Here is a 26971-nt window from a genome sequence, read left to right as displayed (position 1 = left end):
CTTTTTTTTATAAAAAATGGTTTTAATCCAACTCAATAATCAAATTCTTCAGAGGATAAACAACTATCATTCGCTTGAGAAAGTTATATTGGCAATCAATAACGTTGAAATTTCACTTGTAAAGTCATTTGCAGTTGCAATTTCACAAACGTTTTACTCACAATATCTTTTAGACAGCAATATTAGCAAAATTGATATACAAACAGAGATCACATCACAAGATACATATAATATACTAAGATATTCTTCAATACAATAAAACAGAAATTGAATGTGACGAAAATGTTTTGAAAGATCTTTTCCATATTGGACTATCTCTTGAAATCAAAGAACTGATCAATTTCTATGAAACATATATTATTGATAACATGAAAATCGACAAAAACAACTGTTTTCAATTACTTGAATATTATTTCGATTCTTGTTCAAATGATAAAATAAAAGAATGCTGCCAATTCATATCATCACATTTTTATGAAATTGATTCGAACCGACTTAAAACTCTCTCAACCAAATTTGGTATTGACATTCTTCAACAAATATTTAACAGTGACAAACTTGAAATCGAAAGTGAAGATTCATTAGCAGAATTCATTATTTCTCTAGCTCAATACAATAATGATTTCTATTCATTGATTGAAAGCATTCGTTTAGAATTTTGCAGCGAAAATATCATTAAAGCAATCAAAGATTTAACCAATTCAAACAATTATCAATCCATTGTAAACTCACTATCAGATCCATTAATCCGCTCAAGAAATTCTAACTTAATGGATAGAACTAAAAATATTCCTATCGAAACGAATTATTTCGGAAGTGGAAATGTTGAAATATCTGCCTCATCTGCATTTCATGGATCCATTGATATAATTAATAAATATAGCGAAGATTCTTATTTCCAATCTGATAATATTCCTAATTCATGGGTTGAGTGGAAATTAAAGCAAAACTATTCAATTCAACCTACTGAATATATTGTTAGAACGCACAATAAAAAATGCAGTTGCTCTCGCCTTAAATCATGGAAAGTCGAAGGTACTACTATTAATGGAGAAACTAAAGTCATCCACGAAGTGAACGATTCGCCGCTTGACAATGGAGAAATACGAAAATATTCACTTATTACAAAAGATAAATTTATATCGTTCAAATTAATTCAAACAGGCAAAACTACTAGGAACAATAATTGTTTATTTCTTGATATTTTTGATTTTTCAGGTAAAGTTTTCAACAATTAATACTATAATAGACAAACACATATACGCTGATTTAATTAAACCGACTTTAATTCTTATTTTCCATCAATAAGAGCATGTTCACACCATTCACAGACAACAGGGTTTTGCTCTTTCACTTTATTAAGTTGGTTCTTGAACTGAAGATCTTTAGCACTTCAAGAAACTCTTCATGAATAAGCGCTTATTCATCTCTCCTTCTGATTTAGATTCCATGCACATCTTGACAACCTGAGAGGAGAGGTTAGTTGTGAGATGTCAGAAGTTTTGGAATGCAGTAAGAAATTCTTCTCCTTTATTCTAGAAGCTCTGCAAGAAAATCGCTTCCATGTCTTATGCGACTGCTGTTGTGAGTATGAATGGAGTTTATTGAGAAACTGAATTAAACCTACAAGAGTAATTCTTTTCAGAGGAGTTATTTTTATTATTTCATTGATTTGAATGATTTAAATAAACTGAGACACGATCATATTCCCCAACAAATGATAATATCCTCTTGAGAAATATATTAAAATTTTTTTAATTAAATAATAATAAGTTTTTTAATCTCGATCAGGTAAAATCAATTCTGGAGCAGGAGGGATATCTTCGTCATCATTTTCATTAGAGTTATCATTAGCAGCGAAAGCAAGCGGAGATTGGATATTTTCTTCGACAGAAAATGAAACTCTGTTAACTGGTGCTTTAACTTTAATAAACTTCTTCAAAACTTCACCATCAGCGCCAAGCCGTGACAGAAGCATGTCCACAGTCATTGGTTTCGTTGAAGGAGGAGGTGGAGCAACAGATTCTGGTGAATAAGGAGGAATAGAAGTAGATTGCACCTGTGGCATATCATGGTTATAATACTGCTTGCTAGAACCAGAGTTTGAAGAGTTAGTTGAGGTTCTAACTGTTGATTGTAAACCATGAGATTTAAATGAAGCGAAATTCTGCTTCGAAAGGTATCTAGAGTTGAAGGCATGTGTTCTAAGATTCGATCCTGTCGTAGGAGTGTCATCTGTTCCTGAAACAGAACCGAAAAATTCCGGACAAAAACGATGTTGAGCGGCTTTGACGTCCTGAGTAGCGAAAGGATCATTGTTACTGGTGTAAGAGATTGGCTGAGAGAAGAAATCGTTCGGAGTTGACATGATTGACGTCAATGAATTTCGTTTTATGAAAGTTGATGGATCTGAGTTCTCCGCGATAGCTCCAAGCTTCTCCAAAGAGCCAACATTGAGTGGGGATTCAGCTGGGAATATGTAAATCGATGTTGGTTGCTCTGGTCCTGGATCATATTGAATTGGCTCTTTCATTGGAGGAAGATCCTGTCGTAAATCTTCAATTGACATGTATGTCGATGTACCTTTAACCTTGGTTATCTCCGCTTGGAACTCGTTGAGGTTTTCTGCAACATTATCTAAAACACTGATGCGATCATTAATCATATCAATGAAATCTTTGGCATTGCTATGCACTGTAGAAGTAAATCCATCCAAAAACGATTTGAGAGATTCTAAAATTGCATCTTCATCAAAAATATTTTGATCTGGAATGGCATTCATGCAAAATTGTTCAAGGGATCTGCATCCTTGGTTATGCATCATCTGATTGAGCAATTCGATTTGAGTAAATTTGTCACGAAAGCCAAAATAGTTATCTACAGTTTCCAAATTGATTTCGAATCTTGGCATTGAGTTATTGTCTTCAAGTTCTTCCTTCTGAGGAGGAATCATGCTGGATTCCATTGATGTATCTGCTGAATTGTCTGGAGGAGGAATATATGAAGAATGAGCAAGGGACGTTGATGGTGGTGGCGGTAAGAAAATATTGTCGATCTTTTTGGCAATGTCTTCTGGAAGTTTAAATGTTGAAACATCCAAAGATTTTGGTGGAAGATTATAAACTGTTTGATGACGAGTATGTAACTGGCTTAATAGATTTCTATTTGTCGATTTAAAGTTAGCTGTCGAAAAGAGATTACTTGCTTGCTCATCATTCATAGAAGTTAACTCTAAATCGTCCCTTTTTTTACTCATTTCTGATTTTTTTTCTCTTCAAAAAAATTGATATAGAATTTCATCAGACTATAGTTTTATAAGTTAAATATTTACAAAATAGCTTGGACTGTTGTAAACAGAAATTCATCAAAAGTGACACCTCAGAAAAGCTAAAATATTGAATTTTTGGAACTTTTGATAGAGCACGTTTTTAAATATTAATTAAAGTAAATGTATATTTTGTAAAGATTCTTTTTAATAAAAAAATAAAATTTTGAAGAAGAACACAAAATCTTCTGAAAAATAATATCACATAAACTCATATTATTTTCTAATATATAACTATTTTATATAAAAATCAAATTCAATGATCTTAAAAGCGAAGGATAAACCTCAAAATTTACGAATATAATGAGTGGGAATATAATGATTATCTATCATAAAACCATATGAAATATTAATTTTTGCTTTACGCCTAATTTTTGACGACAATTAGCAAAAAATGTTAAATGTTAACACTTAGTCCATTTGAATATGAAAAATAAAATTGACTTTGATTAAATGTTTTTATTTATCATGCAATTCTTCTTGCGACCAAAGATTTGAATCAAATTTCAAAAAATAAGATAGCTTAAAAAATAATATACGGTAGTGTTTACTAATAGATGAATAGTATATAAATTCTATTAAAATGGATTTGATCCAAAAAAATATAAAACCAAAAATAATTGTTATAATTTAAATGAAGAAGTAATTTAAAACGATTTTATTTATGATCAAATTTTATATATTTTTTTTGGATCAAATCCATTTTAATAGAATTTATATACTATTCATCTATTAGTAAACACTACCGTATATTATTTTTTAAGCTATCTTATTTTTTGAACTTTTATTCAAATCTTTGGTCGCAAGAAGAATTGCATGATAAATAAAAACATTTAATCAAAGTCAATTTTATTTTTCATATTCAAATGGACTGAGTGTTAACATTTAACATTTTTTGCTAATTGTCGTCAAAAATTAGGCGTAAAGCAAAAATTGATATTTCATATGGTTTTATGATAGATAAGCATTATATTCCCACTCATTATATTCGTAAATTTTGAGGTTTATCCTTCGCTTTTAAGATCATTGAATTTGATTTTTATATAAAATAGTTATATATTAGAAAATAATATGAGTTTATGTGATATTATTTTTCAGAAGATTTCATTCTATATGCCTATGAAAAGTACTCTCAAAACTAACTTTTTCCTAATTATAATTAAATCTAGAATATTGTATTATGCTTAGTATTATTTCATTTTTCTCATTCAATTTAGAATTTACAAATGTCAAAAAATTGAGGGCTGTCACTTTTGATGAATTTCTGTTTATTACAGGACAGACCTACTGTTCCCATTTAACTATATTTTATATGACGAAAATGGTTTGATAATCAGATTCAAATCAGATTTCATATATCCTTGGCTTATTCAAGGCACTAATTGCAGACAAAACTAATGTATGAAAAATGTGTTATTTTTTATTAAAGAAGTCTTAATAACATAATATTAGCAGGTGCAACGTTAAGTTTGCGCTGGCAATAATCTCTTCTTGTTTGACTGATGCATCTTAATTTAGGAACACAAGAGCAGCAATCGGATTTATGAGTAACTTTAATTCCACAAAATTCATCGCCTTCGTATTATGGGCTTACAAAGATATCAGTAAGCTTGTCGCAGTTCTCGAAAGCATTTGCCGTATTGAGGTATCTTCTAGAACAGGTTGTGACATTAGTAAGATTCTTGCAGAGGGCGAAAGCGCTGGATTCTATTATCGATATGTTTTCTGGGATAGTAATGTTTGTTATTCCTGACATAGAGAAAGAACTCAAACCTATGTATGTCAAAGAAGAATTAGCTTCAAACTCTACAGTTTTGAGGTTTTCGCAGTAGTAGAATGCATATCTGTGAATAGTGATGATAGTGTTAGGAATGAATACTCGTTTGATGCACGGATTTCCGGAAAATGCGTAAGCAAGAATGGAAATTACCTTGAGATCAGCATACTCGTTAGGAATTGTGATGTTTTCAATGCAATACGTTCTTTCATGTGATTTTAATGCACATGTTTCATTGTCTAGATCAAGAAATTGAAATCTTGATTTAGTAATTCTAACATAGCCATCGCCATTGTGACCTACTTCATATCTACCATCAGGACCTAAAAATTCTTGATCTCCTCCAATGGTTTCAGCAGATTTTAGATAATATGATTCATTTAATAGGCATCCCTCAGGATAATTTACAGCTGTTCCTTCAGTGTATACGTATCCACTTCCACCAGAGCCAGAGTTGGCGCCAATTTCTGAACTTTTTTTGGTTGTAGAGCGCTAGCTCCATACCAACCACCGCCAGCACCACCAACAACCATATCTGTATGGGCTCCTTGAAAGAATTCACCTCCTTCTCCAAACTCAGATTCTTTTTCTGATGTTTGGCCACCTGGCGAAACAAGGATTGGAATTCCAAACCCTCCAATAAGTCCTCCACCAGGGGCACCTGGAAGTTTATCACTACCACCACTCCCACCGCCACCCCCGGCCACGATTACGCGTGCAAATATCGAGTCAGTCTCGATACGAATATCTGTACCACCCCCGCCCGCTCCAGTTGGATCAACTCTAGTTGCAAAGCAGGATCCACCTCCATTGTAGCCACCTTCAACAAAAATTCCAAGTAGAATTCCCTTTACGGTTTTCCCTCGTCCACCTACATGAATGTATAGTTTTGTTTCATGTTCTAACTTTATTAAGCCTCTTGAGTAACCGCCTTTTCCACTCGCAGAAAGTTCAAGATCGAAAAATTCTTCAACTCCACCACCTCTGGCACCCCAGCATTCTAATAAATACTCACCCGGAGGTAGAGTTTTTTCTTGGACGTCCCCAGTAAATTCAAAGTTATAAAATGGTACTTCCATTGGACTTAGTGTAGCTTAACTCTTGTCTAAATATACTCTTGACTACCATTAGTGAAGAGTACATCATACTTGTCTGTTCTAGAGAAAAATGATTCTTTATATTCAAATTGTTTTGTAATACCCTAAAGTTTTTGTTATTGGAATCTGACACGCCCGTAAATTTTTATAAAAGCTCATTAATACAGCTCCCTGATTGGAGACATTCTTTGTGACATATACCATATACTTATGTAGGCACTAGAGAATCTACCATATGATTTTAGTAGTCTACTAATGACATTCATAGTGCAATTAGACGAAATTTATTTTGCTTGTAAAACCACACTACATGAAGATCCAAACTCAATATTATAACATTATATTACTGGTACATAGTAGTATATATTGCTGAGGTTGAAATCTAAATCTAAAAAGTTATCAACATATCAAACTAATGTAATTGGCCTAGTCTATTCAATTACAGATATATTAATATATATGATCCGGCGAATTGATTTATACATAATGACATGATATATAAAAAAAATTATAATATTTTAAAATTAGAGTTAAAATTTCACATATCTACATGCAAATGGCTAGAAATGTTATGCATATATCAATCTCGGTTGTGATTTTACTATATAGGAAAATATGTCGGAGTAATGATTCAAACTTTCAAAGTAATGCTTTATTTGAACAATATGAATTGAAATTCATTTTGATAAGTCAGGCTATGAATGATAATGATATAATAACAGTTTAAAAAAAGATAATATTATAAATTTTGAAAAGATTGATATTTTTTATTTAATTTGGAATATTCTTAATTCCAATTGATGTAGAATGTGGTATCATGTCAATTTTTGAAATTCGGCTAATTTTGGAAAGACATTTTGAATTGGGTATCAATTGTTAAAATTAAGCTTGGTTATTAATGTAAGTCAAATGCAAAATAATGGAGAAGACAATATTTGTAATTAAATGTAACAAATTCACAATTTGAAGAATATCAATATAATTTGAAAAAATTGTTAATTTCATAGGCAACAAGATATCTATTGACACTGCATATAATTGTGAATATATTGTTCATTTCAAAATTGATAGAGATTTAAAAACTACATGCGTAAAATGAAAACTGATGATAAATGATATAAACTAATATGATTTTATAACATTGAGTGTTTTGATAAACTAAATAGATGTAGAATTCAATAATTATTGAAAATATTAAGATTTTTAAAGATAAATACAAATCATATGGTAAATTTGTGCTTAAGGGATTTGTGAATAAGGTATATTGTTTATGTACTAATTATATGTATGGACAGGCAAGAAAATAAAGAGATTGTATAATGAGAATGTGATTGCAAAAGTTTGACCGACAAGAGTGTAATATGCACTCCTGTCGGTCACAATGTGTCATTCGGGAGACATTGCCACTGCATGTCTCCCAATGGACAATTTGTTGCAATCAGAATGATTGCAAAAGTTTGACCGACAAGAGTGTAATATGCACTCCTGTCGGTCACAATGTGTCATTCCGGGAGACATTGCCACTGCATGTCTCCCAGAATGAGACAATTTGTTGCAATCAGAATGTGATTGCAAAAGTTTGACCGACAAGAGTGTAATATCCACTCTTGTTTTAATAAATTTTAAATACTATATAAGTATCTTTACATACAATCTTTACATTATATTTTTCCTAATTAATATTTATTTCATATTTTTTTGTGCTTTATCTAACTTATAGCATGTACTGAACTATTTTACAGACTCTACTGAGCTATCTCAACATATAAACCAGTGAAAAAAAACACATATATACTCACTTCATATTCTGATCTCATGCCATATTATCGCAAAAACTATATTTATACACCACACCTCATAAAACATCATTTTAGCCCTATCTAAGCGTTCAAAACCTATTTTTCCCGCGTAATCTGATTCTTCAGGATCCGCTGATTCGATTTCTGCCGTCAGATCGCGAAAATATGCATTACATAACAAGATATACACAAATTACTAAACTTAATATTTTCCTTAAAATTGCTTATTCCTCTATATGACAATATTTATTATCTTCTCCGTTTTCCCTCACAAATACATTTAATTTTCTGAGTAATACGTATAATAAAATGAATATCTCAAAAAATCAAATTCAAAATTAATAATGGATAATGACTAGATATAATCTGAACTTTTGAATGCATACATTTTTTGAAAAAATTGGATTTTGAAAAATTATGTTGTTTGTGTATGAACTTGAAGAGAAATTTTAAGGAAAATATTAAGTTTAGTAATTAAAAAAAAAAAAAAAAAAAAAAAAAAAAAAAAAAAAAAAAAAAAAAAAAGGTAGTGGGGCTTCCAGGCACTTCGTGCCTTCTAGCCCCGAAGATGTTTAGAATATGAGAGAGGTCCTATAAACCGGAGAAAGTGTCATATAAACATCTGTCATTTTACTCAGAATTTTCATGAAATTTACACCAAAAATATATTTTAGGGTAGAAGGGTATATCTACCCCGTTTTCTACCCTCATTTCTACCCTCTTGAATTTTCATGAAATTTACACCAAAAATATACTACTAGGGTCATTTACGAAGAAATCTCAACAAAGTCTTTACGAAGAAGTCTCAACAAAGTCTTTACGAAGAAGTCTCAACAAAGTCTTTACGAAGAAATCTCAACAAAGTCTTTACGATGAAGTCTTGACAAAGTCTTTACGAAGAAGTCTCAACAAAGTCTTTACGATGAAGTCTTGACAAAGTCTTTACGAAGAAGTCTCAACAAAGTCTTTACGAAGAAGTCTCAACAAAGTCTTTACGAAGAAGTCTCAACAAAGTCTTTACGAAGAAGTCTTGACAAAACATTTACGAAGAAATTCATGAAAATTCAAGAGGGTAGAAAAGAGGGTAGAAAACGGGGTAGATATACCCTTCTACCCTAAAATATATTTTTGGGTCATTTACGAAGAAGTCTCAACAAAGTCTTTACGAAGAAGTCACAATAAAACATCTGTCAAAAGCCGCTTTTTAACTTCACTTAAAATGCCACGTAAGCTACGTAAGAATATACGTAAGAGGAAGAGAGCATTGAAACATCCAATAGTAAGACTGACACCACAACAACAGTTGCAACAACAAATGCTGAATGACCCCACTATGTTGCAACAAATGTCAAGCAATCCTATGCTTTTAAACCGAGTTCTGTGTGCACAGAGTGGAGGTTTAAGAGCGGCACTTTTAGCGAAAATGCAGGCTTATGGTGGAGCTGCAGACGGAACAGCCTATAACCCTCAAAGTCAAATGAATTTGAGTTCACTCAAAAATCAAATAACAGATGTCAAAAAGTCAAACATAGACATACAGAAGCAAATAAGTGAAAACGAAAAGAAACTAGAATATGACAGACACACAAAGAAACTCAATGAGTTAAACGTAGAGAAAAAGAAGAAGAAGAACAACTGAAAAGAACTAAGTACAGAGGAATATGCGAAAAAAGTGTCAGAAAAAGCAGCAGAAGTAGCAAAAATGGAACAAGATGTCATAAATTTGAAAAACCATACTACTCAATATAAATACTGAAAGATGAAGAGATAAAACAAAAAGCCCTGAAGACATATATGGATAGCGATGAGTATAAAAAGAAGTTGAAGCAAAATGTAAAGGCAAAAAACTTTTACATGCAACCAAACCGTACAGTATGAAAACTTAGCACAAGAAAGTAAAAATAACGACGCGGCTATGCAAAAGGCAATGAAAAAGCGCAGAGTATATAAAAGCTAACAATGACTGGTTAGATGCCCAAGCCAACGCTAAAGCAGCCCAACTCATAGGGTCAATAAGGACAAAAATACAAGCGGATGAAGACAGTTCAAATGAAGCTTTAACAAATGCTGACTTTAAGAACGCCTTCGAAGCTCTTCATAGTAAGGTGAAACAAGTGAACGACTTCTCATCTGGAAAGAAACTGAAGTCTGAAGGTTTCGACAAGAGTTAAAAGAAGTAGCACAAAATATGACGAAAATAACAGATGCAGCAACGAGACAGGCAGTTCAAAGTGCCTATGACGCCGTTAGAGCAACTGTTGTGAAAAGTCAAGAAAAGAGTTACAACAGACCAAAACAGACCTAGTAAATGCTTTCTTAAAAACGAAAAGTCAGGTAGGACATTACGCTGCAGATGGAACATATGTGCCAGCTGGTGGAACTTTATACCACCAAACCCTCCAAGAGAAGCACCTGCACCAGGACTACCTAAAACATTTACATCGTCACATGGACATAGACACAGGCATGCACCAAAACCAACACAAACAACCAACACAACAACCAGCACAACAACCACCTCCACAACCACACAACAACCAGCACAGCAACCAACAGTTTCAAAACCCTGCACAAACAACAACCACAAACAGAGCAAGGACATAAAAGAAGTAGAGAACAAGGAAACCAAGAATTCTTAAAAATGCTTAAAGAAGAGTGTGGTTTCCCAGATACTGTTGACTTTAGTGACAGATATAAAGAAGCTATTGGAAAGTTCAAGGATGGAAATACTGACCCGAACCTATTTAGCTTTATGGCTCAGCACCAAAACGGATATAATCTCAAACCTGGAAAATACAAGCTCGCTAAGGGATATGATTTAATAGCATATCATCCAAATGACATGGATGAATTTACTCCGAGATATTTGATGTCAGAGCTAAATGACAATTCAACTTTCGTCATGAAACGCGTAAAAAATAGAGACGGAACGAAAGAACAAAAGCTTATGAATGCGGATGACGTAGATAGGGAAATTGTTGAAAACGGTCTCGGAATATATGAAATGCCAGCAGATGAGGTACAAGAAACTCCACAGGAAGAAAGTTCAGATACAACCAGACATGGAAGAAATAGTTCAGCAACAACAGCTAGAAGAGCCTGAAGGAAACGAACAAGTCCTTCCTTTGGAAACTAACTTCACAGAACTAGATGAAGATTTGGAACAGCCGAAAAATCTTGACCCTCAACAAGAGTATGCGGAGAATATGGAATATTTCCAAGAGTCTAAAAAAAATTCGGCTGACATAGTAGAAGAATATCGAAAAATGTTTGCCGACATACAAAAGACTCCAACACCAGATGAAAATATTCAGCATAGAATGGAAGTACTGAAAAAAATGTACACAAATACAACAACCCTTTTTACTTACGAGCATTTAACGTTCAATCTTCGGATGAACTCGGTGAAGATAAAAGGTTAAATTTCAAGAAAACATATAGAAATGAAACATTGTTTAAAGTTCATTCAGAACCTAACCAAGATGGAAACAAACCTACTTTTGTTTCTGCAGACGATGGAACTACAATGAGATGGGGTCATAAAGCTAACCCAGATAGGTGGTTCATAAACTTACAACCACAATTCCAAGAAGTTGTAGACGCAATGGAAGTCAATGGTGAACCAGATATAGCTGGTATTTTAAGCGCGCTTTAATGCCATTGAAAGATATGAAACATGCAGAATTTTGGACCAGTATGAAATGAACATGGCTGATGGAAATATAACACCTGACGTTCTAGAACATTTATCTCAAAGAACTACACAGAACCATAGAGATGGTATATTTGGTGAAGAGTTTAGAAAGAAGTTAGGGAGAGAGAAGGAAGAGAACCTATTGTACATGACCTTGCAAATGAAAGTTTGCAAAATGTCATAAAAACTTACTTTGCAGACAATGAACTGAGAAGGGATGAATATTTAAGAAAAACTCAAATGACAGTACCAAATGAAATGTTAGTATTGAAAAACATGTTCCTTGACAAAATAAAACCAACTACAGAAATAAACGACGCAAGACTGAAAGATTGGGTAAAAGCTTTCCCATTCACAAAGATATATTGGTAACATAAGAAAACCAGAATGGCTACAAAAACATATATTTGGAAACGAGCATATTCCATATGGACAGGCACTGTTTGAAGAGCTTGAACCGGAAACTCAGGAAAGAGTCATGCAAAACAATACGCGAAGACTCAAATACAGACTATGACAAACTCTTTCTAGGATATAGGTTACCTGAGATGGGCGACCAGAGCCAAAAGGCAAAAAGGACATGGGAAATTTGCAACATACTAGATGAACATAATGCAAAGATGCAACAACTTCAAGCAGAGGGCAATGAAGGAAAAAGAAGAGTTAAAAAACTCAGTCAGGAAGAAAGTAAAGCTTGGTCACGTGGGTTCTATTATGACATATAAATCCAACTATTCTATATTTTTACTCATATGAAATGTACGCCGCTCAGAATATAACGCCAACAGTTTTGGATGCCATGAATGGAAATGTTTCCGAATGGTATAACGAATGCGACAATGCCATTAGAAGGTCAGAAATAGTTCCTGGAACTTACGAATATACAACTGCTGTTTCTTATGGAAACGTAGGTGAGTTTGGAGAAGGTTCTTCAACAACAGTAGATATTGCTTGCGACAGGTTTCATATAATTTCTATTGACAACTCTTTCTTATACGTGGAACAAGACATTGAAATAAAACCTTCTGCCAAGTTGTCTGACAAGAAAGGTTGCAATGGAATTTTCTATGTCGGATACCAATATGCTCCAGAAGTTTTCATGGGATATAAGATATATTCTAACTCTGACTTAGTTCAAACAGTAACATGGGCAAACTATGAATGGTTCGCTTTGAGAAACTCAGTACAACCACAAGCTAGAGAACAAACAGACCAGTATGCAACTATTGAGAAAATAAGAAGACTTGACCCTAACGTTCCAGGAGTTTATGTTGACCTTTCTGGACAAACTGCAGCAGCAGTAACCAAAGTAAAACTGAAACTTAGAGTTCCTTTGTCATCTTTCCTCATCTTCAGGTTTTTAAGATACTTGCCAAACTGGGCAGGAAAAAATTTCTATCGAACTTACTCCAAGCAAAAATAACTTAGTCATTGCACCAACACAAGACCCATTCACTCTTACAGACGTAAAGGGAGCAAATCAAACGTCATTCGCCGAATTTTGCAAAGACAAAGTTGACTTAGACTTTGGTTTCTCAAACCTCAACACTGAAGTAAACTACTACTTCAATGCTGCTGGAACTGCTTGGGACCCAGTTAAGTTCACATGCGAAAAGTTTGAATGCAAGAGAATAGAAAGCAGACTTGCAGTCTATATGTTGGACCCAGATATTTCAAATGCTTTAGCTGCCAAATATATTGCAGTTCCACTTATGTTCCCTATACACCAAATATCTGTCAAAGACTTTGCAGGTGAAGTTGGAAACCAAAAGTGCTGACCCAGGTGCAAGAACAGATATTGCTTTAACAACTGCAATGAAACATGCAGATACTATGTTTGTACTGTTCAGACGAACTATAAATGACTATTCTTGCTTCTACAACCCTGGTATTAAATACCATATAAACATAGATGGCAAATATTATCCAAGAGAAGAATATTCTACAGTTGAAGATATGAGGTCATACAACTTGACATTAGATGCTATGAACTTTAACAACAACTTCACAACAACCATTAACCCTGAAATGCAAAGTTCTATTATGCCATATGTGAAAGTATGGACTCATACAGGAGGTCAAAAAACTCAATATACAAATGGAGACCGTTCAAACTTTTGGCTTGGCATTCCATTTGCTGACTCAGAAGACTTTATGGGTGGTATTTCAACTGTTGGTACAGTCAAATACAATATACTGGTGACAGAGACGGTCCAGATGAACTGAGAGCAAAGAAGTTTACAAAACCAATAGCACTTTTCACGGAAGATGCTCTTTTGAAGATTCGTTCGATGAAACCTGCTGGGGCTCCTCAGATTGGCATAACGACAGCTTCCATCGAGCAGATTTTGGCAGCAGGTCAGTAAGTTGTTCTTGAACTGACTTCTCTCCGTCAAATATTGACAGTACGCCAGTTTTGACATAAAATTGTATTATAAACTTTCCTTTAGAAATATCTGTAAGTTTTGTTGTTATATTTTTGTCAACGTCAAGAACTTTCACCATTTCAGTTATACCAACTTTCTTTGCTTTATGAAAATATTTTGGTTCAGCAAATATTGCTATTCTATAACATTTACCATTGTTTGTATAAAGAACTATTCTGTCAATGTACTTGTATTGTTTGTGTGTGTAAACTTTGTTCTGCTTCAATTCGAAGAGATACTCGAATACGTCCATCTTTTTATTCTAAGTAAAATGTCATTTCCGAAAAATAGAAGCGTGAGTGTTTCAAAAGGTTTAATGGCGGTGGCAGATGTGAAGTTAAATTCACCAACTCAAACAAACAGTCAAAGTGTTGTTGTCAATGTCAAAGAAAGAGATGTTGAAGTGGGGAAACCATACGAAGACGAAGATGGTATAACAATAGTTCCTGTAAAAGAACAACCAACATATCCTGAAGTTAGCAGAGACTTAAGTTCTGTTGCAGATATTCGAAATGACTACAAACAACTGAAAGATAACTTAAAACTCAGGAGAAGATTTGTCAAGCTTTAGGTATAATGTTAAACTTGGTCGAACACAACCCTGTAAAAGTGAACTCATATGTCATCGCACCTCGTGAAGTTTTGAAAGAACTATTGAAACTTTTGACAGAGGCAGACGATATAAACATCAAAGAAATAGAGCCCGACATTGCTTGCTGTGGTGTTTCATATAATGTCATTGACAAGATATACGTTATGAAAGGAGGTGAAACGTTGAACTTAAAATATAGTTTCCCAGACGTCATAAAAATATTTGACGACCACAACATTTCATTAAAGTTTGTTTGCTAAGTAAAAATGTCAAAACTTCTTGAAAGATGTTTGAAGAAAAACAATATAGACTTTATTTCATGTAAAGGACTTTACACGCTTTTGAACGATATGAAAGACCCTGTTTTGTTTGTTCGTGTAGACAAAGGAAAGTTCTATGTCTTTACAAAATATTTGAACTTCTTAGACAGAGAACTTCAAGAAACGCCATGTGAAAGTTTAGATGAAGTTCTTCTCCACTTTCAGAAAAACTTTTAAATATATGTAAATGGCAGAAGACATAGTGGTTTATACTATTTACGACTAAAAACCCTGAGTCATATAATTCTATAACAACAAACTTACAAAGTCCTCAAGGACGATATTGTAAACTGACCTTAAACACGATGACGACTAAAGCCTGTTTTGCTCTTTTGACACCAGAAGACTTTGTTGTTGTGAATGGTAAAAAATACTTCTTTGAAGATACTTACTCAGATATACCACCAACAGGTTTTGTTGACTTATTTAATACTTTAAGGACGGATGTAACATGTGCTGCAACTAGAGCAGGTTTCATTATGTTTGGATGTCCGACTGAGTTTACTATAAACGATATGAGCTATAATACAAAACTTATTTCTGGTTTTTACTACCAACAGTTTCCTATAACAGGAAAAGGTGTCATACAAGGAATGTCTGTTCCATTGACTTTAAGTACACCTATTTTATATATTGTTTCAAACTTAGGTTCAAAGTGCTATTCGAATGTCGACAGAAACTACTATGACCAAAAGATACTCATGCGTATAAACAACACTTTCTCTGCTGGTTTGCCTATTGTTCATTCGAATGCAGAGTTTTCAGCTTTAGTAAACTCAAACACTTTAGCAAACATAAACTTAACCTTAGTTGACGCAAACTTTGTTCCTGTAAAACTTTTATGTCCTATGTATTTGTCAATGACGGCAGAAAGTTTCGAATTGGAAGATGCAACTGGTGAAAGTATTGTACTACAAGAACAACTTCAACAACAAATAGCTCAAGAACAACAAATGCAACAAATGCAACAACAAAGTCAAGAATAAAAAAAATATTTTTTTTTATTTTTATAAAAATGTACAGAATAGACGTTTCAGATTTTTATGACTTCCAAGCGTTCAGAAATATGTGTCCATTTCGAGACTATAACAAAGCAGTCGAGAATTTGAAACGTTTAGTCATTTATGTCGACTCTGCCCCAGAATGTTATGTCATGAAAGAATGGGATGTTGTCTTTAACAAACCAAGAGCGACAATAGTTTCAGAACAAGAATGTAGACAGAAACTTAAGAAAATAAAAGTCGTACAAGTTGGTATGAAGATGTTAGATGCTTGGGATATCTTATTGTCAAAGTTAGAAGATTTTTCAGTTCGTGGTATAAAGTTCTATACACCTTCTCCAAACTTCTATTCTATCTTCACTGGATATAAATACGAACAAGTAGAATGGAAAGAAAATGTTATAGAAGCTTGGTTAGACCATGTCAAAGAAATTATATGCAATGGAAACGAAAAGGTTTATGAGTATATCTTATGTTGGTTTGCAAACATCTTACAACATCCAAGTGCTAAAAATGAAACTGCTCTCATTATAATTGGAAAGCAAGGAACTGGTAAGAACACTTTCTTTACAGATATCTTATGCAAACTGTTAGAGGGCTATTCGAACCCGAATATGACAAACTTAGAAAACATCTGCGGTAAATTTAACTCTTCAATAGAGAATATGAAACTTATAGTATGTAACGAACTTCAAAGTATAGATACAACAAAGGTTTTAAACTCAGATGCTTTGAAGAGTCTTATAACAGACAAAGTTGGAGTTGTTGAAAGAAAATATAAAGACCAAAGAGTTTGTGAAAATGTTGCAAACTTCGTCATGGTTTCAAAACAATGTGTGTTCCGATGAAGTTAGAAAGTTCTGACAGAAGATATGTAGTTGTCAGAACGTCAGATTCTCATATGCAAGATACAGAATATTTTGACGCTTTGTCAGAAACTTTGACATCTGACTTTTACAACCACTTGTTCTCATATTTCATGACATTAGATATTTCAAAGTTCAATCCAAGACAAATTCCACATACCGAAGAAAGACAAACATTGTTAGAAGCAAACAAGAGTGTATATGAACTGTTTATAGATGAGACTAACTTTGAGTGTTTAGATGAAAGGTCATTGTACGATGAATATAAACAATATTGCCAAGAGTATGGTTATATGGCAGCGTCTAAACGAACATTCTTGGCAAATGTCAAAAATCTTTTAGACATACAGAACGGCGTATATACAAAGAAAAATTTTTCTGAGTAAATTTAAAAAAAAATATTTTTTTATCCGATAGAAAAGATGACGAAATATATTTCAGTCAACAAGTACATGACAGAAGTCAAAGAAGAACTAGACCCATTCGCTTATTTGAATGTTTACTTCTACCATTTTGAAAAGTCTACATTTGACAAAGTTTGGAACATCGAACCAGTTAAGTTTGCTATTGTGACTAAAAAATGGTGCGAAATTTGAAGACTTAGACATAGAAGGTTTGTTAGCAGTCAAAGAAAATTTTGACAGAAGGTTTTCAAACCTTAAAGAAGGCAAAGCATACAAACTTGTTATACCTTATGAACCAAAGAAAGCAGACGACTATGAATATTATGAGTCTAAGATAGTTGAAGTTCAAGGTAAATTGGGTAAAAAGATTTTAGAGTCTAAGCCAGTGTTTGCTCCTAAAGAGGAAGAGAACATTGACATTGACCCAGAAATGTTCTAAAAATAAAATTTTATTTTTACATGTCAAATTTCTTTTTCTCTGGAACTGGCTCTGGTTCTTTCTTCTCTTCTTCTACTTTCTTTTCTTTCTTCTCTCTCTTCTTCTTCTTCTCTGGTGGAGTTATGTCAAACTTCTCAGAACCATATTTTTGTAAAAGGTCTTTGTCCTTTAATAGCTCTTCTATTCTGTTTTCTATTTCATCTTCAAGAACAGCGCATGTGTCTTCTTTGCATTCTAAGAACTTTTGTTGGACTTCAGCTTTCCAATCGGCGTCATCTCTGTCAACAAGTCTGTCATTGACAAATTTTAAGACTTCTCTGCTTAAGGTTTTATGGTTCTTGTCATATTCCAGAAACAGAACTTTAGAACAAATTCACCTTTCTTGTTTACACTATGTAAGATTTTATGGTCTACAGATGTTTTGCTGTCGAAAAGCTTGTCTCGAATATAGATAGCGAAATCGCTAGACATTTTCTAAAAGATAAAATTTTAATTTTTCTAAAAATATGTTAGAAAAAAAGTTTGCTGACATTGACAAGAAATTTGAGAATGTTTTAAACAAGAACAAGAGGAAGTTGGAAAATGCTCAGATAAAACCCATACATGACAAGTTCTTATTTGCTCAGAATGGTATAACAGGTCTAATTGCACCACCTGGGTCGGGTAAGACTTTCACTTATCTTAAAATGGCTGCACAACAACAAGAACTAGATGAGAAGAACCCATTCTATGAGTTAGTAGTCATTTGTAGTACTTCTGGTCAATTTGACCAAACCGTCAATTCGTTCAAAGATATTATAAAAAAGTCTAAGTTAGTATGTATAAAAGACTCTGAGTTGTTAGATTGGATAAAGAAGTACCAAAGAAGAGTTTTGAAGTACAATGCTATAAATGAGTATGTCAATTCGAAGTTTAAAGACCCAAATGAGGAAATGCAGAGAATATTAGAGAAGAAACACTTCAGAAACAAACAGAAAGAGATAGAATACATTTCGAAGAAATTGCAATCTTACGATTGGAAGACTTACCCTCACAGATGTCTTCTTATCTTAGATGACTTTGCTTCTCATCCTTTGTTAAAGAACAGAGAACAAGATATGTGTCGAATTCTTAAGAAGCTCAGACACTTTAACATCTCTGTTGTCATTTGTGTACAGACAGCAAAGAGTTTAAGTAAGGATGTTAAAAGAATACTTACTGATATCATACTTTTCCCTGGATTGTCCGAAGACGATTTCATGGAACTTATGAAAGAGTCCATGGCAGGTAAGTTTGACAGACATGAACTCTGGGAGAAGTACAAAGTCATACAAGACCCTCATACTTCTTTCAGAATTCATATCTACGCGAACAAAGTTCAAATTGTAAAAAGTCAAGCGTAAAAATGTAAGTGTTTAGTCTTAGTAAGTCTGTTGTGGTGCTGGGGCTGTCGGTTCTTCTGGCTTTGGAATGGACTCGGTTGGTGGTACGTCGGACATTCGTTTGTGTCCTGTCGGAAGGAAAAACTTTTTCTGTCGGAAGGAAAAACTTTTTCTGTCGGAAGGAAAAACTTTTTCTGTCGGAAGGAAAAACTTTTTCTGTCGTTCGACCAAAAAGTTCTCAATTTTCGAAAATTTGAATGGTTTACGGACGAACAACAGGAAAAATTTTTCCAGTTGTCAGGAAATTTTTTTCCAGTTGTCAGGAAATTTTTTTCCAGTTGTCGGGAAATTTTTTTCCAGTTGTCGGGAAATTTTTTTCCAGTTGTCGGGAAGAACTTTTTCCAGTTGTCGGGAAATTTTTTTCCAGTTGTCAGGAAATTTTTTTCCAGTTGTCAGGAAATTTTTTTCCAGTTGTCGGGAAATTTTTTTCTTGTCGGATGGAAGGACTTGGAATGCCAGAAGGATTTGACAAGGCAATTTACCTTATAGAGCTACCTGAGCCATCTGAAGTCAAGCTTGAAAAATAAATGGTTCATCTACTCTACTTGTTTGAAGTTGTCAAAATACTCTGTTATTTTTTCCTTTAACAATGGCAAATCTTCTTTGAAGGTAAGTATTGTACAACCTTTCATATCATAGTGTGTTTGAGGTAACGTATCTTGAACTATTTGTTTCACATCTTCATTTGGGGTCATTGAAATCGGTAAGTTTTCGCGATAGAACCAATTTCTGTCAGATTTGTAAATCTTAGCAAGGTCGTAAAAGCTTTTGTTGTTTCTTCTGACTAAATGCAACATAACCATATCTTTATCTTCTTCATTTTCCATCTCTTCAGTATAAATCATATACTTATAGTTCTTTTCCTTTCCTTTTGGTACCGAACGTGGTATTCTTTTCTGAATGCTTTTGTCTTTTGCTTCAAGCTTGTTTTCCATCTCTTCACGTTCTTGTCTGTGAAGTTCGTCAAGAAGTTTACAAACATACCATGAATAGCGAGCTGAAGCCCATTGTGCCACATTATTTACGAGAAGTCTATGAACATAATATCCTCTCAAACCATTTGGCAATTTTTCACGATTTTCATAGAGTTTTGGCGACTGGGGTTTCCCTCCCACTCGCTGTTCTTCACTGTTTTCAGAAAAAAGTATGTCTCGCTGTGCTTCGCTCAAAAGTTCTTGTGTGCTTTGGTTCCTAAACCAGTCTTTAGGAAGCTTAGTATCTGGTGCAAAACATGCTGTCAAAATACTTTGCATTTGGTACATATCGTCTTTGACCGAACGAATGAGACGGAGTTGTTTGTTAAACTGAACCCACTCATATTCTTCATTTATAGCTTCATGAACGATAGCAGTTGTTGTGTTCTCTGTTGTTGACATATCTGTCTTTATATTCCGGATAAAAAAATAAAAAAAAATAAAATTAGCGTTATTTTCTATCTTGTATAAAAGACCAAAAATAAACGCTTTACATGTATTTTTCAGCAACTTCGTCAAATAATTTTATAGCTTTAGCTATCTCATCTACTTCAAACGTTTCTTTACCTTTCGTGGGAGCACCATACATTTTCTCAAACTTTTCAAGCAGTTCTGTTTCTGCAGCTCTCATATCATTTACAAACGCAACCTTAACTCTATTGACTGTACTGTCATATCTTTGAGTTATATTAAATGTTCTTCCTATCTTATATCTCTTTGTATTGAAGTCCTTCGGTTTCTGAACGATGTAAAGTAAGCCTTCACTGCAACGTTCAGTATCGAATGAACCATATGTTATGAAATTATATCCAACAACTGGGTCAATCCAGAACAAAACTATTGGTATAAGACTTTTGTCTATGAGATATGCTGTAGTTCCATAGAATCTTACCGATATCAAAAGCTCAGGATTTCTTGTCAAAATTTTCTGACTAGAAGCATTTCTAACCCAGTCCTTTGCTCTCTTTCCAGATGGAGATAAAATGTCTGACAAAGAATATTTTTTGTATTTCTTTGAGTATCTTACGTTTAAATCACCAATTCTAACCACTTTGGTGTCATTGTCTATCTTTCTAACTGTTTCAAACTCAATGTTTAACATTTCTGTTCTTACATACAAGATAAAAAAAATAAAAAAAATAAAAATAACTTTATTTTTTCTATCTTAAGGAAATTCATGAAATTTGGTCATTTTTCAGCAAAAATATATTTTAGGGTAGAAGGGTATATCTACCCCGTTTTCTACCCTCATTTCTACCCCATATGTCCTTACTGAAAAAGTATGTGTTCCATATGTCATTTTACTCAGAATTTTATACAGAATTCAATAAAAATATATTTTAGGGTAGAAGGGTATATCTACCCCGTTTTCTACCCTCATTTCTACCATAACTATTTACAAGCGTTTTACATGGTATATGTTGTGATGGTTCATGACTTTAAACAGTTTTGTAGCTTCTATTTCTTCACGAAGGATATCAAAAATTTTAACTATGCCGAAGGTTTCTTTATATTTCTTCTTGACATCTGAAAGAAGGAAATCGTTAGCAGTTGGATAGTTTTTGTTCAGAAATGTCAACATGTCCATTTTATCTTCTGCTGGTTTCTCTACTTCTTTCTTTAAGTCAGTATGGTCTTTTCTCATTCTTTCTATCTCTTTGACGGAGTAGTTATATTTCCTTGTTGCTGCTTTACATTTTGAACATTGTGAGTTCATTTTTGCGTTATATTCTGAAATTTGTCCTGCTAAAACAAGTAAGGCGTAGATGGTCTTCTTTAACTCAAAGGCTGCTGGTTTTATCTGTTGGTTCCATACCTTACCTCTTCTATCTTTATCTCTTATCTGCAAGACACACTCAGCAACTAACGAAACAAAGTTGTCGTAGGTCTTAAATTCTTCAGATTTATATATGTCAATGAAATATACCATATCGCAGTCTTTGTGGTTGTAATGAAATCCAAGAAACTCATAGTTTACATTACGTATGAACTTCTTTATTTCAACTGAGTCAGATGGTTTCACTTCTATTTCATCGAATTCTGGAATAGTGAGCTTTTGTTGTTGTATTTCAGGAAGTTTAGGTAGATGGTCAATAATATCCTGCATTTCATAAAGATACTGTTCATTTGTTTCATCTTTCGCACTACAGTTTAGATCTCCTTGGAGAAGTTCTTGCTTTATCTTCTGGATTTCTGTTTCGAAAGTATATGAAGAAGGAATGAAGCTTTTCATCTCTACTAACATAGAAGTTGGGTTCATGACTAACGAGTTTGGTGCTGTTGTTGCTGACATGTTCTTACAATAAAAATAAAAAAATATTTTTTGGTGGGACTACCTTTATTTTATTTCAGCACAAAATGAACGAGTTTGGTTTAAAAATACGGTGGAGCCAAAAATGGCTCGACCTCAAAACAAGCATTTTGTGAAGAATATACCAACCCGCGGAATTCCGCGGGTTGCTTTTTTTATACAAAATTCAAGAGTTTTGTGTGTTTTCTACGAGGGTAGAAAAGAGGGTAGAAAACGGGGTAGATATACCCTTCTACCCTAAAATATATTTTTGTCGAAAAAAAATGGTTCATTTACTCACAATATTTTTGTACAAAACGACCCCAAACTTTTAACTTCTTTTCTGCAGCTTCTAATGCTATCTTAGCGAGTTCATATTCTCTAAATTCTCTCTTTAAATCTTCTTGTTCCCATTGGTCTAGTTCGTATGGAGAATCTCTATAACCAGAACATATCTCACGTTCATGTTCTATTTGTTTTTCATGCATTTTTCTAACTTCTTCTTCAAACAAAGGTTTTGCATTCTCTACTGTATCTTCAAGTTCTTCTTCATCTAACTTCTCATGAACTTTCTTGTCTATGGAGTCCATAATTTTTCCAACTGCTATACAATATTTTGGAGAAGCCCACATTGCAATATAGTTTACGAGTCTTGGGTCTACATACGTTCCTCTAACCTGTTTGATTTCATCGGGAATTCCTGCATGAACTGTGTATAAAAAGCAACCCGCGGAATTCCGCGGGTTGGTATATTCTTCACAAAATGCCTTAAAATACTCTTCCCAGGACTTATTTTCCAACAACCTTCTAAAGTCTTTCCCAAACTGCTGACATATCTTTGTTGCATTTATATAACCATCCTTGTCTCTACGTAAGACTTCAATACCGTTGTAAGTGCCTTTTGTGAATGTTTCGCCATTAGATTTGTTCGTGAACGTTTTTGCTTCGACTGTCATTTCAGTACGTACAATAAAAATAAAAAATATTTTTGGCTTAACCGTCGGACATTCGTTTGTGGCTTAACCGTCGGACCACAACGATAAAAATCTCGACAAAACATATACGATGAAGTCTCAACAAAACATTTACGATGAAGTCTTAACAAAAAATATACGATGAAATCTATTTCCTGTGTTGTTGTCAAAATGTCATGTTGTCACACTTTTTCAGAGAAGTTAAAATGACCGAGTGACCGAGTGACCTGGTCGCCTAAAATATATTTTTTTCTATCTTAAGGAAATTCATGAAAATTCACCTGTTGAACTTTGTATAAAAAGCAACCCGCGGAAAACAGCGGGTTGGTATATTCTTCACAAAATGCTTGTTTTGAGGTTAAGCCACTTTTGGCTCCACCTCTTTTTTCAACCAAAAACTCATTTTTGTCGAATTCAGCACAAATTTCATGAAAATTCAAGAGGGTAGAAAAGAGGGTAGAAAAGAGGGTAGATATACCCTTCTACCCTAAAATATATTTTTCAATACTTTTTCAGCACTTTTCCGTAGTTGTATATGAAAGACAATTCGAGATAAAAGTCATAGTACAGTGGAATAATATGTTGCACACCGTTTGTTGTGAACCAAACTTGAAAGTCAGAGAAACTGTTACTAGGTGGTTCGTAGAATTTAGAGGTAAGGTCATAAAAGTCCTTACCAATACAAAGAAAACTATTGTTGCTTGAACTGAAACTTGCATGACATATAACATTTTGAGGGTCAAACACGTTTTTATAAACTGTCAAATCTGTTGGTGGGCGTATAAATTTAAACGGACCGTCAGGTGGTAATGGTTCGTTCTGGTTTAGTAACCGAAGAAATTGCGCCCAAGAACGTTTGTCTACTTCCCAAAATAAAAACTGTGTACTTCTTCGAGGGTTAATTTCAATCCTTTGAAATGAAACTGTGGAGTTCATCTTGTCATATTCTAGTTTCAGATAGTATGTTCCATTTAGTAAAGAGTCGTATTTTTCTTGAAATTCCCAGTAGTATTTGTTTATTTGAGTTTGAAAGTCATTTAGAGTTTTCTCAAGACTTTCGTCTGAACGAACTGTAAAGATTCTCATTTCGTCAAATTTGTCTATTAGACCATCAGAACCTTCATACTGCCCATGAAAATATACTGCAAACATAAAAGCGTTAGTTCTATTTGAAAACAAAACTCTTCTAAATCCTATTGCCTTTGCATCTGAAGGACTTTGAAGCCAACGAATTGGATAGTCAAACCTGTATGAACGGGATGAAATTTCTTCATCTGAAATAGTCCTACCGGCGTTTGTAAAGATATAGTCTAACGGTTTTGTATCTGCTACTTTTGTTCTTTGTTTTTCAACCTGAAACATTTAATATATGTAAAAATATATGGTTTTAAAAAATGTTTTAAAATGGTATGCCATTTCATGCAATTTTTTACTTCATGCAATGTTTTATTTCTGTGCCGTCTTCAAGTATACCCCAGTACTTACGTTTGGAGAGGACATGAACTTCGGAAAATACCTTATCTAGCTTAAAACAGCCCATTTTCTCACCGACCATTCCCATTTCAATGAGTTTGTTATACCCTTCTTCGTTCGTCATGAGCGCGTCGATGTTCTCATAGTAAACCACAACTTTGGATTTGACTTCGGAGAAGAATTTGTTGTAGTTGTCAAGGACTGCCTTTGCGAACTGAGGGTAAGACCAATGTTCAACAATAGGTTTTAATGTGGTTACTAAGCCACTTTCACCTTCGGTAAATTCGTATTTCAAAACAAAAGGGGAGAACCTTTCAACAAAGTTGTCGACCTTCTCATAATGTTTACTCTTCATCTCTTGAGGTTTTTTAATGGAATACCCCCATGTCGAATTCATAAGCAATTTTAATGTCATTGCAAGTTTGGGGTTTGAAGCTTTCCTAATATCATACAGTTGTTGTATGACTTTTCCAACTGTATAGTTCCTTCCTGGGAACTCACCATCTTCGTTTGGAATTCCAGTCGGGATATATTGGACGAACCTCATGTACGCAGCGTTAAGGTCGACATAGTATATCTTTTCATCTGAGTCGAACTTGTCGCATCCAATCGGACCAGTTCGTGGAAATTCAAGCGAGTCTCTTATCTTCTGAGAAACTTCTCCTGTTATCTCATAAACATCGTCGAAGCAACCTGTTTCATATAAAACCTTCTGACCTAACTCAGATGCTCTCCAATACAATTTGACGTCGATTGGATGCCTCAATGGAAGTTTGTTTATAGCATCTTGAAGTTCTTGCAACCTCATTGGAAGTTCTTCTGGTTCAGGTTGGTATCCGAACAATCCAACTCCTTTTGGAACTGTGTACTTCTTTTGTACTAGAACTTTGTCTGGAACAACTTTTGGTCTTGCTAACAGTGAAAAGTTTGTTTCGTCTTTTGGTACAAAACTTTCTGTCAGCTTGTCATCTGGAATTGGTTCCAACAAACCTTTCTCGAAAAGAATGTTTACAGCTCTGACAATGTTGCACTTGCCTTTTCCGAACATAAGACTTTCGTTCAACATGAAGTGGTTGTGGACAATTACAATCTTCAACCATGGTAAGTCTTTGTCAACAACATAGTCGTCATGTGAAGAACCTTTCTCAGTCGGAATGTTGACTCGGATATTGACATTTGCCAACGGTGCAATTTTTGCCAATTGACCTCTGAGAATGTACCTTGTCTTCACACATGACTCAAGATACTTCATCTTCTCTTCTGAAACAAGACCAGAGTTCCTGAGACATGTAAGAATACAAGGTTCATTGACAATTGTTTCAATTGAATTGTAAATTCCATACCTTGTCAAGTCAATGTCAGACTTATTTATGAACGGGAAGTATCCAGCATGTTGTCTGACTGCTTGCGGGTTAGGTTGGTACCATTCAAATTTTACACTTGCAATTCCTTCAATTGCATTCAAAATGTCTGAGTCGGAGTCAACCATTTGTTCTCTCTTTGTAGTCTTGAAAGCGTCAAGAAGCATTGCAGCTGTTGTGACATTGCCATGTGAGTAGTATATATGACCATCTAAATCTGTTATGGTCAATCTGAGATTGTATCCTTTCTTATTTCCATCTTGAATGGCAGCAAGTACACCCATGAAGCCTTCTTTGTTCTTTCCTTCGTCAAAGTTTACTGTAAAGGTTCGACCAGATGTAATTTGACTTCTAACTTCACGATACTTTTCATATGCATATCTTGTTCTTTCCATGGGAGCATGTGCGTCTTCACCTTTTCCTTTTTTCCTCCTCAAGGGATACAATTGTTCGTCATGTTTCCAGTAGAATCTGGCAAAGCCGTCTTGTCCTTCAACTTGAGGCTCACTAACATTGAAAGGCAAGTTCATAAGACGCTCTTCTTCTAACCTCTCTAATCTGTTTGGATAATTTGCGCGTGCTGTTTCCAAGTCCATTTCATAGGTCAGACCAGCCAGTTTGTCATAGACTTTTATGGGTCTTCCCTTCCTATATTTAAACTTCTTTGAAACTCTCCAACCATATCTTTCTAACTCTGCTTTTATTCTAGCAGACCTTCTATCCATTCTATGCGGGGGC

The 26971-nt window shown here is 34.1% G+C and overlaps 13 protein-coding genes and 3 pseudogenes across 16 annotated transcripts, besides 3 other annotated features; 6 read left to right on the top strand and 10 right to left on the bottom strand.

Annotated features, from left to right (window-relative positions):
- Positions 1–368: 368 nt before the first annotated feature.
- On the top strand, positions 369–1238 carry TVAGG3_0931120 (protein ubiquitination; the record flags this gene model as incomplete). Its single annotated transcript, XM_001318987.1, has 1 exon — positions 369–1238. The coding sequence occupies one exon, from the start codon at positions 369–371 to the stop codon at positions 1236–1238; it is 870 nt and encodes a 289-aa protein (XP_001319022.1).
- Positions 1239–1777: 539 nt separating this feature from the next.
- Positions 1778–3256, bottom strand: TVAGG3_0931110 (uncharacterized protein; the record flags this gene model as incomplete). The annotated part of the gene is made up of 1 exon (XM_001318988.1): positions 1778–3256. The coding sequence occupies one exon, from the start codon at positions 3254–3256 to the stop codon at positions 1778–1780; it is 1479 nt and encodes a 492-aa protein (XP_001319023.1).
- An 89-nt stretch (positions 3257–3345) lies between these two features.
- Positions 3346–3383: a mobile genetic element.
- A 1180-nt stretch (positions 3384–4563) lies between these two features.
- Positions 4564–4596: a mobile genetic element.
- A 311-nt stretch (positions 4597–4907) lies between these two features.
- On the bottom strand, positions 4908–5081 carry TVAGG3_0931080 (ribonuclease inhibitor domain-containing protein; the record flags this gene model as incomplete). Its single annotated transcript, XM_001318989.1, has 1 exon — positions 4908–5081. One exon carries the CDS (start codon positions 5079–5081, stop codon positions 4908–4910), a length of 174 nt encoding a protein of 57 aa, XP_001319024.1.
- Positions 5082–5506: 425 nt separating this feature from the next.
- Positions 5507–6181, bottom strand: TVAGG3_0931070 (glycine-rich protein family; the record flags this gene model as incomplete). Its single annotated transcript, XM_001318990.1, has 1 exon — positions 5507–6181. The coding sequence occupies one exon, from the start codon at positions 6179–6181 to the stop codon at positions 5507–5509; it is 675 nt and encodes a 224-aa protein (XP_001319025.1).
- Positions 6182–9217: 3036 nt separating this feature from the next.
- On the top strand, positions 9218–12417 carry TVAGG3_0931060 (annotated as a pseudogene). The gene has a single exon. A coding segment is annotated over exon 1 (3200 nt).
- An 86-nt stretch (positions 12418–12503) lies between these two features.
- Positions 12504–26971: part of a mobile genetic element that runs on past the window's edge.
- TVAGG3_0931050 lies at positions 14435–14909 on the top strand (annotated as a pseudogene). The gene has a single exon. A coding segment is annotated over exon 1 (475 nt).
- Positions 15732–16016, top strand: TVAGG3_0931040 (uncharacterized protein; the record flags this gene model as incomplete). Its single annotated transcript, XM_051252610.1, has 1 exon — positions 15732–16016. One exon carries the CDS (start codon positions 15732–15734, stop codon positions 16014–16016), a length of 285 nt encoding a protein of 94 aa, XP_051078184.1.
- TVAGG3_0931030 lies at positions 16046–17283 on the top strand (annotated as a pseudogene). The gene has a single exon. A coding segment is annotated over exon 1 (1238 nt).
- Positions 17757–17918, bottom strand: TVAGG3_0931020 (uncharacterized protein; the record flags this gene model as incomplete). Its single annotated transcript, XM_051252609.1, has 1 exon — positions 17757–17918. A coding segment is annotated over one exon (162 nt), but the record flags the coding sequence as incomplete, so codon positions are not given.
- TVAGG3_0931010 (protein of unknown function, DUF4106 family) lies at positions 18247–19122 on the top strand (the record flags this gene model as incomplete). The annotated part of the gene is made up of 1 exon (XM_001309196.2): positions 18247–19122. One exon carries the CDS (start codon positions 18247–18249, stop codon positions 19120–19122), a length of 876 nt encoding a protein of 291 aa, XP_001309197.2.
- Positions 19698–20096, bottom strand: TVAGG3_0931000 (uncharacterized protein; the record flags this gene model as incomplete). Its single annotated transcript, XM_051252608.1, has 1 exon — positions 19698–20096. The coding sequence occupies one exon, from the start codon at positions 20094–20096 to the stop codon at positions 19698–19700; it is 399 nt and encodes a 132-aa protein (XP_051078182.1).
- TVAGG3_0930990 (organellar and viral DNA polymerase type B) lies at positions 20850–21237 on the bottom strand (the record flags this gene model as incomplete). Its single annotated transcript, XM_051252607.1, has 1 exon — positions 20850–21237. A coding segment is annotated over one exon (388 nt), but the record flags the coding sequence as incomplete, so codon positions are not given.
- On the bottom strand, positions 21532–22065 carry TVAGG3_0930980 (organellar and viral DNA polymerase type B; the record flags this gene model as incomplete). The annotated part of the gene is made up of 1 exon (XM_051252606.1): positions 21532–22065. The coding sequence occupies one exon, from the start codon at positions 22063–22065 to the stop codon at positions 21532–21534; it is 534 nt and encodes a 177-aa protein (XP_051078180.1).
- On the bottom strand, positions 22745–23381 carry TVAGG3_0930970 (uncharacterized protein; the record flags this gene model as incomplete). Its single annotated transcript, XM_051252605.1, has 1 exon — positions 22745–23381. A coding segment is annotated over one exon (637 nt), but the record flags the coding sequence as incomplete, so codon positions are not given.
- Positions 24168–24761, bottom strand: TVAGG3_0930960 (uncharacterized protein; the record flags this gene model as incomplete). Its single annotated transcript, XM_051252604.1, has 1 exon — positions 24168–24761. A coding segment is annotated over one exon (594 nt), but the record flags the coding sequence as incomplete, so codon positions are not given.
- Positions 24829–26958, bottom strand: TVAGG3_0930950 (DNA/RNA polymerases family; the record flags this gene model as incomplete). Its single annotated transcript, XM_051252603.1, has 1 exon — positions 24829–26958. The coding sequence occupies one exon, from the start codon at positions 26956–26958 to the stop codon at positions 24829–24831; it is 2130 nt and encodes a 709-aa protein (XP_051078177.1).

This window comes from Trichomonas vaginalis, chromosome I (genome assembly GCF_026262505.1).
Source record: "Trichomonas vaginalis G3 chromosome I, whole genome shotgun sequence".
Taxonomy (NCBI): domain Eukaryota; phylum Parabasalia; order Trichomonadida; family Trichomonadidae; genus Trichomonas; species Trichomonas vaginalis.
This window is presented reverse-complemented; position numbering and strand designations above follow the sequence as displayed.